This window comes from Chaetura pelagica, unplaced genomic scaffold (assembly GCF_000747805.2).
Source record: "Chaetura pelagica isolate M959 unplaced genomic scaffold, ChaPel_1.0 scaffold3, whole genome shotgun sequence".
NCBI classification, from domain to species: domain Eukaryota; kingdom Metazoa; phylum Chordata; class Aves; order Apodiformes; family Apodidae; genus Chaetura; species Chaetura pelagica.
The window spans coordinates 7,031,192-7,046,680 of NW_009952974.1; the positions used below are offsets into that span (position 1 = coordinate 7,031,192).

The window sequence follows — 15,489 nt, forward strand, 5'->3', positions numbered from 1 at the left end:
CCCTTTCTGCTGTCAGAGGCTGTGCTGCCTGATCCCTGATCCCTTTTCCCACAAGACTTTCCTTGTGCTGGGGTCTCCAGTACTCCAGGCCAGCCCTTTACTCACAGGCCCTACCCAGAGCTGCATGATGCTCTCAGGGGCACAGAAAGGCTGTAGCATCATCATCTTTGCTCTGAGGCTCAGGACAAGCCAAGGAGGGGCAGAGGCTTTGGGAGTGGATTCCCCTTTTTGCACAGGCAGCCTTGTCATTGGTAGGCAGTGATCCAGCTAATCCATGTGGTCTAGAAAATGGGCTGGGCTTTATCCTGACATATCAAGGGCAATACCATTGGGAATGGCGACGGGGTAGAGGAGCGACCCTGGCCCGGGCTGTCAGCACCAGCTCCCCACTGCTGGCTTCCATCAGGATATTCTGCAGTGTGTCTTCCAGCACCTCATCCACCAGGTTCCCAAAGGCCGGCTGCCTGGAGGGGCAAAAGTACAGGCAGAGAACAGCTATCAGGAAGCAGATAAGGCAGGCTGCTTGCTGTGACTCCTCCCAGGACACACCAGGCACAGCAGTGGAGCACATACTGTTTCCAAAACACTGAGGCCAATGAACCAAAGACTTGAGCAATATGGTGCTGACCCTTCTCCCAGAACTGCCACCAGTGGGCATTAGGCCTTGACCTCAGACAGGGCTGGGTCACTGTGGTCATACTGGTTTCTCCCTCCAAGCTGTGCTGTAGTTAGAATTTGTGCACATGCCTGTGGCCTGTAGCAGTGCCCAAGAGTATAGACACAGCAAATGCAAGGTGGTGAAATACTGCTGTGAAAATAAAAGCTAAGGTCAGCACACACCACACTCATGTCTGATACACCCAGGATTGTCTGAGCATAAAGCAGACTTCACACACTACCAGCATCCTGGCACTGCCCGCAGCTCAACCCCAAGACACAGCAAACCTGCACTCTTCACAAACCCCACTCAGGAGAGGGTAGGTAGGTGGGCTAGCATCAGTTTCCACCCAGATCACACAGAACACTCCAACAGAAATGCTGCAGGGCTGAAGCAGAAATGGATTTCTGGCCAGGCAGTGTGGCTCTCCTGCCTGTGCAGCTCTTGCCTTTTATGTGTGAGCTCTTCCTCACCTCCTCAGCATCTTCTTCTTCTCCCTCAACTGCTCATAGGAGGAAATGTCCCAAGATTCCAGCAAATCATTGCTGGGAGAAGTTTCCTGCCTCATTTCTTTCCTCTCTCCACCCTTCTCAGGGTAAAGATCTGGCAAAGCAGAGACCCCAGAAGGGACTGTGGAGTGCTGTCTCCTGTCCTGGAGCTCTGCTGATTCTGCACATTGGAACTGGGAGAAATATGGAATGGGATCATCCAGGCATCTTTTCACTGCTTCATGAAACTGGGTATCCTCCAAGACATCTCTAAGAGGAAGAAAATAAGATATGAGTTCCAGCAAATCAGATAACTGTATGACCCCAGAAGGTCATTAAAAATCAGAAGAAGCCCTGACTGATGTCAGTGCTTAGTCTGTCCCTTCTAAATTTCTGCACCTAAGGGAGGCAGGAAGGTGGCTTGGGCTAAGGAAACTACCTTTGTCTCCCCAGCACTGGTCCTCTACATTTCTGCAGCTGACAGACAAAACAGGTACATCCCAACGCAGCCTGTTCCCAAGATCATAGTAGGCAGAATGCCCTGGTTCCTCAGCAGTGACACTGTTCTCTATGCAGAGATGGATGGACCCAGCCTATAGCTGGGCACCAAGACCCTGCCCCTTTGGCTGTCACACCAGGACTCCTGGGCTTATAGTCCCCAGCCTTTGGCAGGCTGGATTCCTTGCTCTAGTGTGGCAGGGATGCACAGACTCCTACGGGATTAGCAGAGGGCTGGCCATGCTTCACTCACTGCCCAGGAGAACAGGGGTTCCAAATTGTGTGAGGGGACACTCACCTGATGACACCTCCGAGTATGTCAGTCACTAGTTGCATCTCCTGCTTGGAAGCAGCAGCCAGGGACAGCCGTCTGGGGTCCATGTCCATCCTGTCTCTGACCCTACTCCCATCCAAATAGGTGCTTTCCAAGCCCAGGCCAATGGAGGGGCTGTGAAAAGAGTTGTTCCATCAGTGGCAGCACCACTGAACTGAGCTCCTGAAGACCTGCATCCCTCTGGCTGAGCTGCAGCACTGCAGGCAAGTGGTGCACAGAACCAGGGGAGGAGTGGGAGCTGCTGCATTTGTGACAGCTGCAGATATGCTGTCATAAGAGAGGAGCACTGAGCTCTTATGGTATCTCCCTGTTATGGGAGGGAGAGGAAGTGGTCATGTCAGCTCATTCAGGGGAAATCAAGGCACCTCTTGCCTAATACTGAGGCACTGGAGAGAAGCAGAGCAGAGCTCCAAGTTCAGTGCATATCACAGCGTGAGCAGCCCTGGCTCAGATGAAGATGACAACCCAAAAAGTTGGATCTCTTACCGGGACAAGAAGTATTTGGGGAACTCTGAGGGAAAGTTGCTGAAGAAATCCTCAACATAGTACGACCTGCCTGTCACACCAAGTTGTAAGAGGATGGGCTTGGGAGGCTGTGGTTTGACCCACACCCAGGTGGGTTCTTTGTCCATCAGCAGCCTCCTCTGTAAATGTCCAGCTGGCAGATTTGGCGTAGGATGGTTTTTAATAGGGGGTAATGTCTGTTGGAGAGAAAGAAATGGCAAGTACTTAGTTGCTTCCTTTGCCAACAGGTAGGTTGGTGTAGGTGTGAGCACAGGCATGAGAACTGGAAAGCCCAGTATCCAGATCACCACCAGATCCAGGGCAGAAGACAGCACCAGAATGATCTTAGGACTGCAGTACCACAGGCACAAGGTCTGCTCCCTCCTCACTGCCCAGTGTACCAGCCCTGTGTGACAGCAGGGCTTCAGCATCTGTGGAACTCTGGGAGATCATGTCCACTCTTCTGTGCACTCTGGGAATGCTGTGGGATAAGGAATGTGTAAGGAATTGTGTGGAATTTTCCCCTGAGCCTAGAAGGAAACCAGGAACCAATACAAGACATACTACATGGCCCAACTGGGGGCTGCTTTACCAGCAGTGAGTTTGGGGAAAGTTTCTTAGGGCAGTAGTCCAAAAGCCTGGGCCAGGAGGACACCACTGAGCTCTAGAGAAGCACTCAGGTATCACAGGACTTCTGTGACCTTCGACACATAGATGTCCAGCCCCTGGGAATGAGGCCAGAGGCTTTCACTGCTCCTGACAGGGACACAGCAGGTGATTGTGGACTCCAAATTGTCACTAGGAGCTAAAAATTCAGAGGACTAGATGAAACTATTCTTACTTTTCCTCAGCAATCCTTATGTTCATCCCAGTGAGTGCCCAGATCTGCACAACTGATCACACCGAACAGTCCAGGACAGAGCTGCCCTGAGCTGATGTCTTCCCACAGGACAGTGCAGGGCATGCAGAGACACTGGGCAGAGTCCCAGGAGCACTGCTACAGCCTTACTGTGGTGGCAGTCCTGAGATAACAGGCTGTGTGTCCCCTAGCAGAGTCAATCTGCTCACACCTAGTCTCACATCAGCTCCCCCTTAACCCTTCTAGATCTTGGTTTAGGTGGTTCTCCACAAGCCTTGTCATTCCCACAGCACATCCTGCAGATGGCTGCAGATGCAGTGTAGCTCTCTTTGGGCACAGGCAGGTCTGTAGAGCATTCACTGGGACCTTGTCTCACACCTTGCCAGCATGGCTGGGAAAAGTTGTCTTTTCCAGCAGTGCACATGGCTGTGCAAACTTGAGGGAATACAGAGATAAACCTGGCAAACTGAGCTTTACAGCTTTCTGTGCACTTATATCAAAGCAGTTGCTGCCTGTAGCTTCTCCCAAGGCTCAAAGTACAGCTCTTTTAGCAGTGAAGACAAAGTCTGCACCATGTCACACCTGGGTCTTGCTGCTTTCCACTGTGGCCCCAGCATGAAACGAGTCCAAGTACCAACTGCCCTGCCCATGTGCATCTTTTCTACTTATTTGAAACCCTTCCTCCTTTTCTCCAGTCATGGGTTCATGTTTGGTTCCAATTTCACTTCCCGTTCACCTCAGCTGGAAAGTTACTGCCCATAGGACACAGCCAGACAGTCTAATTCTTCTGGCTCCTCCAAACAGTCTGTCTCCCAAAGCCTTGAAGCTACAAATCCTGCTGTGCTCTCTGTCCAGGCTCCCACACTGTGATATCCAGCATCTGTCTCCTTTCTAAAGCAGTCAGTTTGATTCTACCATGGGTGAGACAGGCCTGACTTACCTTGTATTTCCTGATCACAGCTGAGGATTCAGGAATATTTTCTGTCTCAGTAGAATCTGATGACCTCTGAAAAGAAAAATTAAAAAAAAATAATTAAAAAAAAGAATAAAGAGAAATTGTGCAGGAAAGATATGGAGCAGAACAAGACTCCAGTATTTTGTTTTACTTTGTCCCAGCTGAGCATCAATGATCTCATTCTCCTATTCTTCACTCTCCACATTCTTACTGGTTGTTACACATTTGTCTCCAGTGTTTGTTCATGGTTAAAAAATCCAACCATTGGTTTCCAAAGCCTCTGGCTTTGTTTTTCCTAAGGCTTCTCATGCACTTCCAAATTTCAGATGATCACTAGCAATTTCAGAGTTTGTAAGGTGATTCTTGGCTAGAAACCAAGATCCAATTTTCCACTGTCCACAAAACAGCTGTAAGATCTTGAGTAGATCACAGCCTTATGTCATCTTACCAACTTGCCTAGATTTTCTTAAAGAATATTTCTGGACACTGGCTGCTGTTTCTGAGCTGAGCTAAGCTGATGTAAAGTTCTGGCAACACTTACTTGTGCAGTTGACTTTTGTTTCTTTGTCCCAAGGTCCTTCTCTGTGATGGTGAATTCCACAGCTTGCCGTTCCTTCTCCTTTTCCCACTCCTGCAGCTCCCTCTCATACTGAAACAGGGACTCCTGGATGTATACCTAGGAAGCAAACCACAATTGGAGGGAGCAGAGCTAGAGCAAACCTGCAACACAGTCTCTGGCTCAAGTCCATCCTTGTCACTAATTCCTCCCTTCTGGGAGGTTCTAGCCAGCCTGCTCCCTTTCTGTGTCTTCCAGTGGCAGGAAGAGGAGAGAACAGTGCTACTACAAAACTTAAAGGTCCTCTTGCCAAAGGACACCTGGAAAGTGCCCAGATGGACACTACTGCAAGTGTGTGCCCCTACTAATATTAAAGAAACAAGACTTGCTTTTTACAGATATTTAAGTCTATAACATCCATGGAAAGCCATGCCCATTCCAGCTGTGACTTTTTCTAGTAGCTGGGTTCAACTCACAAAAAGCCACATGTTGCACAGTAGCATCTCATCTAGGGAGCCACACAGACAGAGAGAGGCTTAAGGCATCAGGAGAGATGAAGCTCATTATCTTCACAAATGATGAATGCTGGCCAGCATTATGGAGCAAAGAAGGATTCCTTCAGCAGCTGACAGCTGGAGCCAACCATTTGGCAACTGCAGTGACATGGCCAGGCAATGGTAAAATACAGGTACCTCTTGGGTCTCACCTCACACATCAGATCTGTGCTCCATATGGAAGGACTCCCTGAACACTGCACTGTGATGAAGCAGGGGATGCTCTCTCCAGGCTGCACAACCCCTGCCTCTGGAGCAATCTGCAATACCTGGGGGAAAAACAAAACACCACACCAACAAAAAACCAAAATCAAACAAGCTACAGTGGAGCTGTTTCATTGGCCCCAGACCTTCCTATGTGCCTACTCTTTGCAGGAAACACAAAATTGTGGGAATTCTCTCCCCTCCCATTCTCAGAGGTACATTGCATGACGGAGATGCAAATGATATATTCTAAGAACAACCACGGACTTTGCTAATTGACAAATGAGGTGGTCCTGAGGTTCATTATCACGTCCTGTAGTTCCAGGTTCATGTATCCACACTGAAGTCTTCAGAATTCCCCTTCTAAATTCCTGTCTTTCATCTGCTTCTCTCTACCCTTTCATCAGCTAATAAAAAAGCTAGTTCCCTGGGATAATTTCTGAGTGTTTGGCTGACAATGGATTTCTAAGGTCTTTTCATGGCACAACAGAGATACACAGCAAGGCTACAGAGAAAAGAGAAGGACTCACCCTCTTGTCTTTACAGGTACTTATCCACCAGACGAATGCAATAGCCTTGCTCTCCAAGATGTTGTTGAGAAAGACAAGTCGACTGGCTTTGGCACAGTTTGGGATATTTCCAAAGCAGATCCTGTGGTGTGACAAGGTGGCTGCCTGCAGAAAACAAGGTGAAACCAGGAGGAACAGCAAGGAAGGAAGATGGCCATTGGGGAAGAGCAGTCACATAGTCATCTTTAAGTTATGCAGCAATTCACAGATGATATTTGCCAGTTACCTTTTCTATGACAATAACTTAAGGGAGTGTTACATTTCTCTCATTTTTGCTCTGGTTACAGACACTCGTTACAGCGAAAGGACAGCCCTGTTGCAGTGGACTGAGTGAGCAATTAAGAGAACATATGCTGGTGCTGGGGCAGAAGAGGACCTTAGGAGCACAGAGGACCAGCAGCACCCATATTGTCTCTGCAGCACTTGCAGCCCAGGCCTTTTCCTACTTTAGCTGACAAACACAAGGTATGTGCTTATGCAAAATCCTCATCAACCTGACTGCAAGTTTTGGGAAAACGTTCCTTACTAATCTGTCCCATTCTCCAGGCACAGAGCAAACTGATTCACTATGCTGGGATCTGTGGCTGAGTTTAACAACAGACTGTCCAGGCTGGCAGGTCAGCTCTAGCCAAGCCAAACAAGCTCCTGCTGAGCCAGCAACAGGTCAAACAAGTGCATTCCTCAGGATGTGCCTGAATTAGTAACCATCCTTCAGTCTGTGTTCAGGTTATGAATCACCCAAGTTTTGCTGTAAAATAGTGGCAACCAAGTCCTGACAGAGACCTTGGAGCAGCCTTCCAGTACCTGAAGAGCTACAGAAAAGCTGGAAAGGGATTTTTTACAAGGGCTTGTAGTGATAAGGTGAGGGGGAATGGTTTTAAACTGGAAGAGGATAGATTTATATTAGATATTAGGAAGAAATTCTTTCCTGTAAGGGTGGTAAGACACTGGAACAGGTTGCCCAGAGATGCTGTGGATGCCCCCTCCCTGGAAATGTTCAAGGCCAGGTTGGATGGAGCTTTGAGCAACATGGTCTAGTGGGAGGTGCCCTTGCCCATGTGAGTTGGAACTAGATGATCCCTAAAGTCCCTTGCAACTCAAAGCATTCTGTGATTCTATCTTAGGAGCACAATGCTCTTTTTGTGAATACATCGCCAAAGAAAAAGGTGCTGTAGGTGCACAATGAGAAAGGGATCTGTGATGGGGTGTAACATTTAACAGAAAATTTGAAACACAAACCCGAAAGCCTTTTTGGTTCTAATGGCAGTGGAAGCAGCAAGCTGGAAGGAAGACACCCTTTAGAACAACTGTTTCTATGAGTTAGGCTCTAGATGACCTGCTGGAAGGGAAATATGTTGCTCTAGCTCATGACAAGTGAACTATCTTGCAACACAAGCTACTGCTAGATGGGGCCACTTGCATATTTCAGTCTCTTACACATTTCTGAACTGATTACATTGGCCATATCAGTGTACCTGGACTTACCTGCCCAGGCACAGTTAGCTCCATAGAACCCGGACAGACTGAATGAGACAAAACTTCTCTGGATGTGGCAGTCTGTCCTACAATATTTGGATCGTATCCTACTCCCTGGAAGGTGATCAGAGCTGATTCACCCCCCAGGATGTAGATGGGAACATCAACCTGTGGTGGATAAGTCCAACTGTCAGTAAGTTAAGAGTTTTAGGCACACAACAGAAACTGCTTCTGGCAGTCTTTAGAAGAGTCTTACTGAGTATGTTCTGGCTTCCAGTGGTGAGAAGATCCATTCAACGAGACCTGCTGTGCCAGGGGGGATTTCTCCTCTAGGAGTCAAGCAGACAAACACAAAATGCCGAAAATTCTCCTTCTGGATGCTCATAACATTGTCCAGCTGAAGCTCAAATTTGACAGGCACGGAGCCGCCGTTGTAGAGTTCATAAACCTGGAGTGAATTAGAGAGAGCAGGGCTTATTATACCATGCACAAGTTAAACTAGTTAGCACTTCCCCAGAGGACTCTGATAAGCATTAATAATTAATTAGTCAGCTTGTCTCCTAAGAATGAGGAGACCTCATAATGTCAGGACTTATCACTGAGGCTCTGATAGGAGACTGTGCTGAAGGTTTATCACCACACATGTGCATTGATAACTTCAGTGCCTCTCCAAGTGGTGCCCTGCAAATTCAGTCCTGTAGAAAATTAATACAAATTAGCTAAGGGGATCACTGTAAAGAAGATTAGTTGAAATGCAAAAGCACTCGTATTAAAGTCTTCTTAATTCAATTCAGACTTGTTCATTTCCCAAGTCAATTAGGCAGAACAGAATCAAAGCTGCTTTTTTGCTGAATAAGTGTTCAAGGAAGTTTAATAAATTTACTAAAAAACTAATTAGGATTTATTTCCAGAATGTCTGGAGCAGCTAGACAAGTTTTCACTCAGATCCAATGCAAGAGAATAAGGGAACAGCCCAAAACACCTCATAAGCATTCTGGCTAGAGTAAAAGCCAAACCTTTCTGAACTGGAGAGGTACTTTCCCTGCTGCCATCCCAGCGGCCGTTTCTAGGGTCTGCCTGCTTCTAGTCTCAAAATTCTGCTGTGATGCTTTGCTGCAGAGGCCTCTCTGTTTCCTGGGAGATGTCCCAGACACTGCCTGTCCTTGGGACACTGTCACACTGGCTCCTTCCCTCCACTCACTGCTGAGTTTGGCCCCAGAATGCTCACCTGTGTGGGGGGATTGGAGGTCCCAATGGCAATGGGCGTGAAGAGGTGAGTAGTGGATGCAAAATGGATGTACTGCTGGTTCTGTTCCACTGTCACGCTGCTGAAGTTCAGCTGTAATGGAAGGACATGCAGTCACTTTCTCACAGGGTCACCTCATCACTGACAACTATGCAAAGACTCTGAAGGATTTTGCAAGCTGAGGGTAACAGAGTTACAGATTTAAGGCAGTAATACCAGAACAGCGTGTCCCAAGAAAAAAGCAAGGAGATGGGGAGTGTGGGAAACTGTTCTTTTCTTCCCCACATGAGTCTAACTACTTAACTGTTGGCTCTTCTATGAAAGGTTCACATCTTGTTTTAGAGAGAAGGTGCTTTTCTCCCTGCTATGTCAGGCAGCAGCCTCAGTGCCTCTCTTTGCAATTATGTGGTAGAAATTCTCCATGAATGAAAGTATCTGGACTGTACATAGGGAGTGTGAAGCTGTGACAACCAAATCACTTGGAAATACAGGATTTTAGATAAGTAATGAAAAGGACAATGTGGATGTCCTCACTCTGGAGAATGTCCTGCTCCACAAATATGCCTAACAGTCCAAGAGCTGCAAGAAGACCCCAGATGAATTTTAAGTGATCAAGTAATGATCAACAGTATCCTGCTAGAAAAGCAGCCACCAGGCACTTCAAGAAAAGCAGAGAGCTTTATGAAGCTATTTAATGGAAGAGACAAGGTATTCTGCATTTTGAGAACATTGCAATCAGGCTGAAGACAAGACATGATGCATGATTTCCAGCAGTATCCTGATCTGCTTAAGGACCCCTGATCTGTCTACCTAGAGACAGAGGCTGCAACGGAGTCACAGATCTAGTAACATCTCTGCAGGGACCAAAGGGAGCTAAGTTGCCCCAATTCTCAATTAGCTAAGCCTAAAGAATAGCTGTTTCTCAAGTGCAGATGCAGATGATGGAGAGGATGTCTGTGATGGCAGTTGGATGCCTTGGACAGACACCTGCAGAAGAGGCTGTATCAGCTGCTTTAAAAAGAAAAAAAAAAGCCAATTCCTCCAAAACGACCTGTTCCAGTTCACCTCCTGAAGCAAAGTGGTGAGGGAGAGAGAACTAGAAATACAATGCTATCAAAGTCCCACATGGGATATTTTCAAAGCACTAAAAGAGCATTCAGCCTCCTGAGGGCCTCAGCAAGCCAGACAAAGTGCAAACAGGAGGAGGACAAAAGCTGTCACTTTCAAACTGCAAGGGAAAAAGGGACAGAAACCTTCCTGAGCTTTAGGGGTGAAAACCCCACTTATTTCACTTCAGTTAAAAAGCCAACTTGGATTCCACCAAGCCACAACTGCTGAGGAAAAACTGTCATCAATTTCCATAGTCACATATGCAATAATTAAAGGACTAACAGTTAAAGGCAGACAAATGGAGAAAAGTGAAGACCTGCTGCAATCAATTCTCCTTCCAGAGTGCACAGACTTTGTTCCACAGCAATGATTTAAAGCAGGAGAGGACAGAGATGCCAGATTTCCTAGAGAGGAGAGCTGTCTGAAGAGCTGCAGGAGACATCTCACAATACCTAATTAGCAGCTGTGAAGTGCAAACACTTCCAGTTTATATCCTGTGTGCTTGAGAATTCTCCCTGGGATCCAGCCCTTCTCTCCAGTGAGTTCTGGGAACCAGCCTGCCTCATCCTGCAACACCTGCAGCTGCCTGGCCTTTTCCTTCTAAAACTCCTGAAAGCTGCAGATTCTGCATGACCAAACTATCCTGGAGGTCTCAGAACAAGGTCATAGCTGCACTCTTGCAGGCAGGCTTTAGAATTGAGGCAAAGAATAACCTCTGAGAGCATGAGGCATTGGGAGGCTGTTTCCCTTCTGCACAAGGAAGTAGGTAACACACAAATACCACAGAAGTTTCATCCTGTGCCCAGAAGAAATTGCCAGTGGGAAATCAGTTTGGGTTTTTCAGAGCACCTATAAATCCACTCATCTCAGAACTGAACCCTGGCCACCAAGAGCTGAAGAGAGAGGGAGCTCCTCCTGAAGATGAAGCCAACAGAGTCTATCGAGAAAGCAGCAGTCAAAATCTGTCCACACGGGACATCACATGGGGACATCCATAGAGACATCACATAGGTGATTTTGGATGCCACTGTGTATGTGGCAAGAGAGGATGTGTGCCCTACAGTCTTCTGGGGCTCCAAAGCCTATTCCCTCACTGGCCAGCTGGTGAAATGCTGCATCCACTCTCAGGATTGTGCCAGGCAGGCAGCGCACAGGGAGTCTGTCCAAGGGCTTTGAGGGAAGGCACAGTTAAGCCACTGTTTGAACAGCTTGGTCAAAGGGTTGAATTTTCAGCTGACAACAGTCCTGAAAGAAAAGAAAAATAAAAGAGATGTGTGAATACAATGGTCTCATAGGAAACTTCAGAGACAGACAGAAAGGTTCAGCTGGGCATGAGCTGTGCCTGGCAGAGCACAAGGTGACTTTGACTCCAGCTGACAGTTTGAGAGAGGGGGAGAGAGACAAATTAGTTCCAAGCCTGAGGAAATGCTCAGGAAAAACAGATCACAGGTCAGATCTGGGATGCTCTAGCAAGCAGGAAGAATGAGTAGGAAGATTCTCCACTGTTGGCAAGGAGAAATAAGTGGGTGGACAAAGGTATCAGGGCTGCAGTAGGAACTGTCAACCAGGAATGCAGGGAGCACCTTTTGGGCCTGAGGAAGCACCTGCCTCCATACCTCCAGAGCTAGAGGATGCTCTGCCAAGCCTTTGCCAGCATGTGTGTCCCCAAATTGCAGCCAACACATATGGTACTTTTGGAGGAAAGCACATGTTTTGAAGGGCATAGAGAGCTGATGAGATGGAGATATTCAGGAAAGCTGCATATGAGAGAAGTTGGATGGGCTGCAGAGCTGAACTCCAGGATCATTAAATGGAAGATCTCGTGGTGAGGAAGATGAAATGCAGGGAAGCAAGTCCAGAAGTCCTATCTATGAGACATACTTGAGTGTAGAAAGCATGCAGGGACTGCAAAACCCTTGAGAGCCATTTTGCACTTGGAGTTGGCTTGGAGATGGAAGCAATTCTGCACTAATACCACCAATAAAACAAAAAGGTTAGTAATAATAGCAACAAAAATAAAAATCCCTTGCTTGGGAAACCAGTAGATGCTACATGCAAGGACCATTTAGCTAGTGAACTGCTACATCACACTTTGCTGGAACCACGAGTTCATCAGGATGTTGGTTTGGTGTCTCTGCTTGGCCTTTTGTTCCTGCCAGGCCAATGCAGATTCCAGGGAAAGGCCACAGTCTCCTGCATGCCATGCAGCTTCTGGGGAAACACCTTGTAATTCGGTTCCTAACTGCTGGTGCTCTGCAAACAGAAGCAAGAGATACCTGCTACCTTACCAGAACCTCCTGGCCGTAGGAAACCTTCAACAGGACAGGGAGGTGATCGGTGCCAATGAAATCATGTCTAGCAGTGCAAGAGGAGAGAAGAAAACATTAGAAACCAACCTTGTGCCCAGGGTGATAGAATCAGGGTCGCACAGCACATTAGAGACAATTCACTTCCCAGCTAAAGAGTCAGTGTTGCGTAAGGGCCAGTGGGAGAGGGAGGGGGACAGTTGTGTTTGGGTGGGAACAAGTGATACGTTGTTGATTTTAGTCATATGCCAATGTAGGGACCCGAGTTTTTAGGCCAACACCATCTGAAATGCCAGATCAGGTCTGCTGTGAAAGGGGAGGTGTTCAACTTTCTTCATCCTCTCAACAGGCACACCAGGGCTGGCAGCAATTGTAGATGACAAAAGTCAGACTATCACTGCATAGTCAAAACTACAGGAATCTTGTGCAGCACCTTTTGTCTCCACAGCTGTCAGGTGAAGGCAGAGCAGTGTCCCCAGCATGTCATGCCAACTGCTTCCTGCACCGTTAAAGCACATTAGTAACATACCCCTGAGGAGGAGAAGCTTTGTGGGGTGCAGAAACAGGACACACTCAGGGACTTTTTACTGGCCCAGTCTCTGCTGAGCAAGGGGCATTTCAAGGAAAAGGATCCAGCCTGGAAACAGAGGGAAGTGTTGGCATGTGGTGTCCTGGCATGCAGCATGAGGCCCTGAAGTACAAGTAGTTGATGTCACCTGTGTGAGAGCTGGACTAATTCCTCCTGTCCTGGAAGAAGTTTCCCTGACTTTGGGGAAACACTGAAGAGCTGGTTATCCTGAATTCTCATCTGATGCAGCTCCTGGGGGCTAAACTCAGCATCCTCTGCCCAGTTCTCCATGTCTATCTTCTGATCAGAGGGAAACAAGAAGGCCCTAGGGAACCAGTCAGCAGGTCAGCAGCAGGGACACAGAACTTCCCCAAGGCCATGGTTGGCATATTCAGTCCAGCCAGGCTTAGCCCTGATGGTGGACACATGATGTTTCATCAGATCTGATCTGCAGAAGTCTCTGCCATCCCTTGCTTGCTTCCCCACTCAGACCCACCAAGAGATCTCAGTCACAGCTCCACAACACAAGTTGCACCTACAAAATCCACACTATTAATTTACAAACCTCTTACGACCCCTGTGAGCCATTTCACATCCCCAGACAGATCCCAGAAAGAAAACTGAGCTCCAGCAAGCAACACTTACCACTCCACAGGCACCACACCCTTGTTGGCCAGCTGGAGCATCACAAGGGCAGGCTCTGAGCCTATTGGGGCAGCCCCAAAATTGAAGTCCAGCAGGAGAGGGGTGTACACTGGAGGGATCAAGCATGTGCTGGTCACAGGAGAGGAAGAAGAGATTAAATTGAGACATGAAGAAGGGCTGGCAGGGCATGACAGAAGAAAGGACCATTCTACACTGGCTATCTTCCTTATTTTTTTTCTCTGACCTTGTGTTGTTGGCCCTTTTGGTGTAAGGAAAGCCTCTGGATTTTATCTGGTTTTTATTTACGCCTTATGAGAGTGACTGGCATACATGGAGGCTCTGAGAGTCCTGCTTAGCTGAGGCCTCTTTTCAGCTCCCAGGTAAAAGGAAGTCACTGGCATGCTGGAGCAGGTCCAGCTGAGGGTTGCCAAGATGGTTGAGCACTGGAGCACATTATTTACAAGGAGTAAAAGACTAGAGCTTGTTCAGTCTTATGAACCAAGGGCTCAGGTAAGGCAACTGCTTAAGTTGCAAAACAAGGTATTCCAATTAGATACCAGGCTAAAAAGTTTTTACCATTAAAATAGTCAAAAGACTGGCCTCAGGTCCCCAAACAAACTGTGGTTTCTTCATCCTTGGAGATACTCAGCATTGAACTGGTCAAGGACCTTAGCCATCTGATCTAATTGTCCCTGCTTTGAGCAAGGGATTAGACCAGAGACCTTTGCAGGTCCACTGCACTTAAATTACTCTTTGTTTCTGTGGCTCCTCTCTAGGAAAGAGAAGCAGAGCAGTAGAGGTGAGCAACTGCCTGCAGGGGCCAGGACAGAATAACAGAGTGCCACACAGCAGGGAGCTGCAAAACAAGCCAATGGCCACAAAATCTCTGTCTGACTCCTATGAGGAGTCATCTGAGCCTCCTCACCTGTGCCTTGTGGGAACTCTGTAAGTGAGCTGGCTGGGAGTCGGGTCTTGCTCCAAGTATTCATTCAGTGCATCCAAGGAAAAGAGCCTCCAGAGGTGCAACTTGCTGATACCTCTGGCACTCCGTGCTGAACAGGCATCTGTGATGCAGAGAATTGGGTAGACCCCTGTTGCTTCAATGCAGCAGAGGGGCTGCTGCTCCTCTTTTGTACTTGCAAGATCTGTAGCTTGGGAGAGAAAGAAACAACAAAGTGTCATGCACCATTAAGGGGCAGCTCTCTTGAACAGCAAAATGAAGACAGGCCCTACCCAGATCAAAGAAAGAACAGGACTTGTACATAGTCTTTTCTTTGGCAGCTTCTGAAAACCTGTAAACCACTGACTTCCAGTTGTACCTTAACTTCTTCATTTAGACATCACCAAGAGACCATAACTGGTGCTTTTAAGCCGTGTCTTTAGACAGTTCAGTTCTGTGCTATGTGAAAAACCCCTTGTTTATTTAAGCCTACAGCCTAGTCATTTTGTGAAGTACTCCTTTTCACACTCAAAAAATCAAACAATTGTTTATGTCTTGTCTTATGGCACAGTCTACTTGGTTGGGAGGGAACAGTTTTCCCCCAATGCCCATCTCTTACCTGTGGGGGTGTAAATAGCATATTTGATTGACCAGGTGTAATGGAGCCGACGGGCTGGCTTGACTGTTACTTGGATCAAAGCTTTTGACCTCGCAGGGATTGTCCCTCTGGAGTGTTCCAGCTCTAGAGCTGTAGGTGAAAAGAGATGGTATGAGCTCTTGGCACCACTGCTCTTTCTTACATCACATGTGTATTCAGCACACAGCTCCCCAAGCCTACCTGCAGTCCAGCCACTGCCCTCCCTGTGCCTAATCAGTAGGAACAGCTTCATAGAATCATAAGATGGTTTGGGTTGTAAGGGACCTTAAAGATCATCTAGATCCAACCCCCCCTTCATGGGCAGGGACACCTCCCAGTAAATCAGCTTGATCAGAGCCCCATCTAACCTGCCCTTGAACAC

At 47.6% G+C, this 15,489-nt stretch overlaps 1 protein-coding gene across 1 annotated transcript in view; it reads right to left on the reverse strand.

Annotated features, from left to right (window-relative positions):
* Positions 1-313: 313 nt before the first annotated feature.
* The window catches only part of CCDC108 (coiled-coil domain containing 108), a 31,426-nt gene continuing 16,250 nt past the window's right edge, over positions 314-15,489 (reverse strand). Inside the window, exons 17-32 of the mRNA XM_009996262.1 lie at positions 15,090-15,218; positions 14,456-14,681; positions 13,531-13,659; positions 13,034-13,210; positions 12,300-12,366; positions 8,884-8,994; positions 7,912-8,103; positions 7,665-7,823; positions 6,141-6,284; positions 5,559-5,675; positions 4,838-4,972; positions 4,282-4,347; positions 2,465-2,679; positions 1,943-2,092; positions 1,132-1,416; positions 314-464 (exon numbers count right to left, since the gene is read on the reverse strand). Coding sequence (XP_009994564.1) covers positions 314-464; positions 1,132-1,416; positions 1,943-2,092; positions 2,465-2,679; positions 4,282-4,347; positions 4,838-4,972; positions 5,559-5,675; positions 6,141-6,284; positions 7,665-7,823; positions 7,912-8,103; positions 8,884-8,994; positions 12,300-12,366; positions 13,034-13,210; positions 13,531-13,659; positions 14,456-14,681; positions 15,090-15,218 — 2,453 coding nt within the window. The remainder of the gene's footprint in view (positions 465-1,131; positions 1,417-1,942; positions 2,093-2,464; positions 2,680-4,281; positions 4,348-4,837; positions 4,973-5,558; positions 5,676-6,140; positions 6,285-7,664; positions 7,824-7,911; positions 8,104-8,883; positions 8,995-12,299; positions 12,367-13,033; positions 13,211-13,530; positions 13,660-14,455; positions 14,682-15,089; positions 15,219-15,489) is intronic.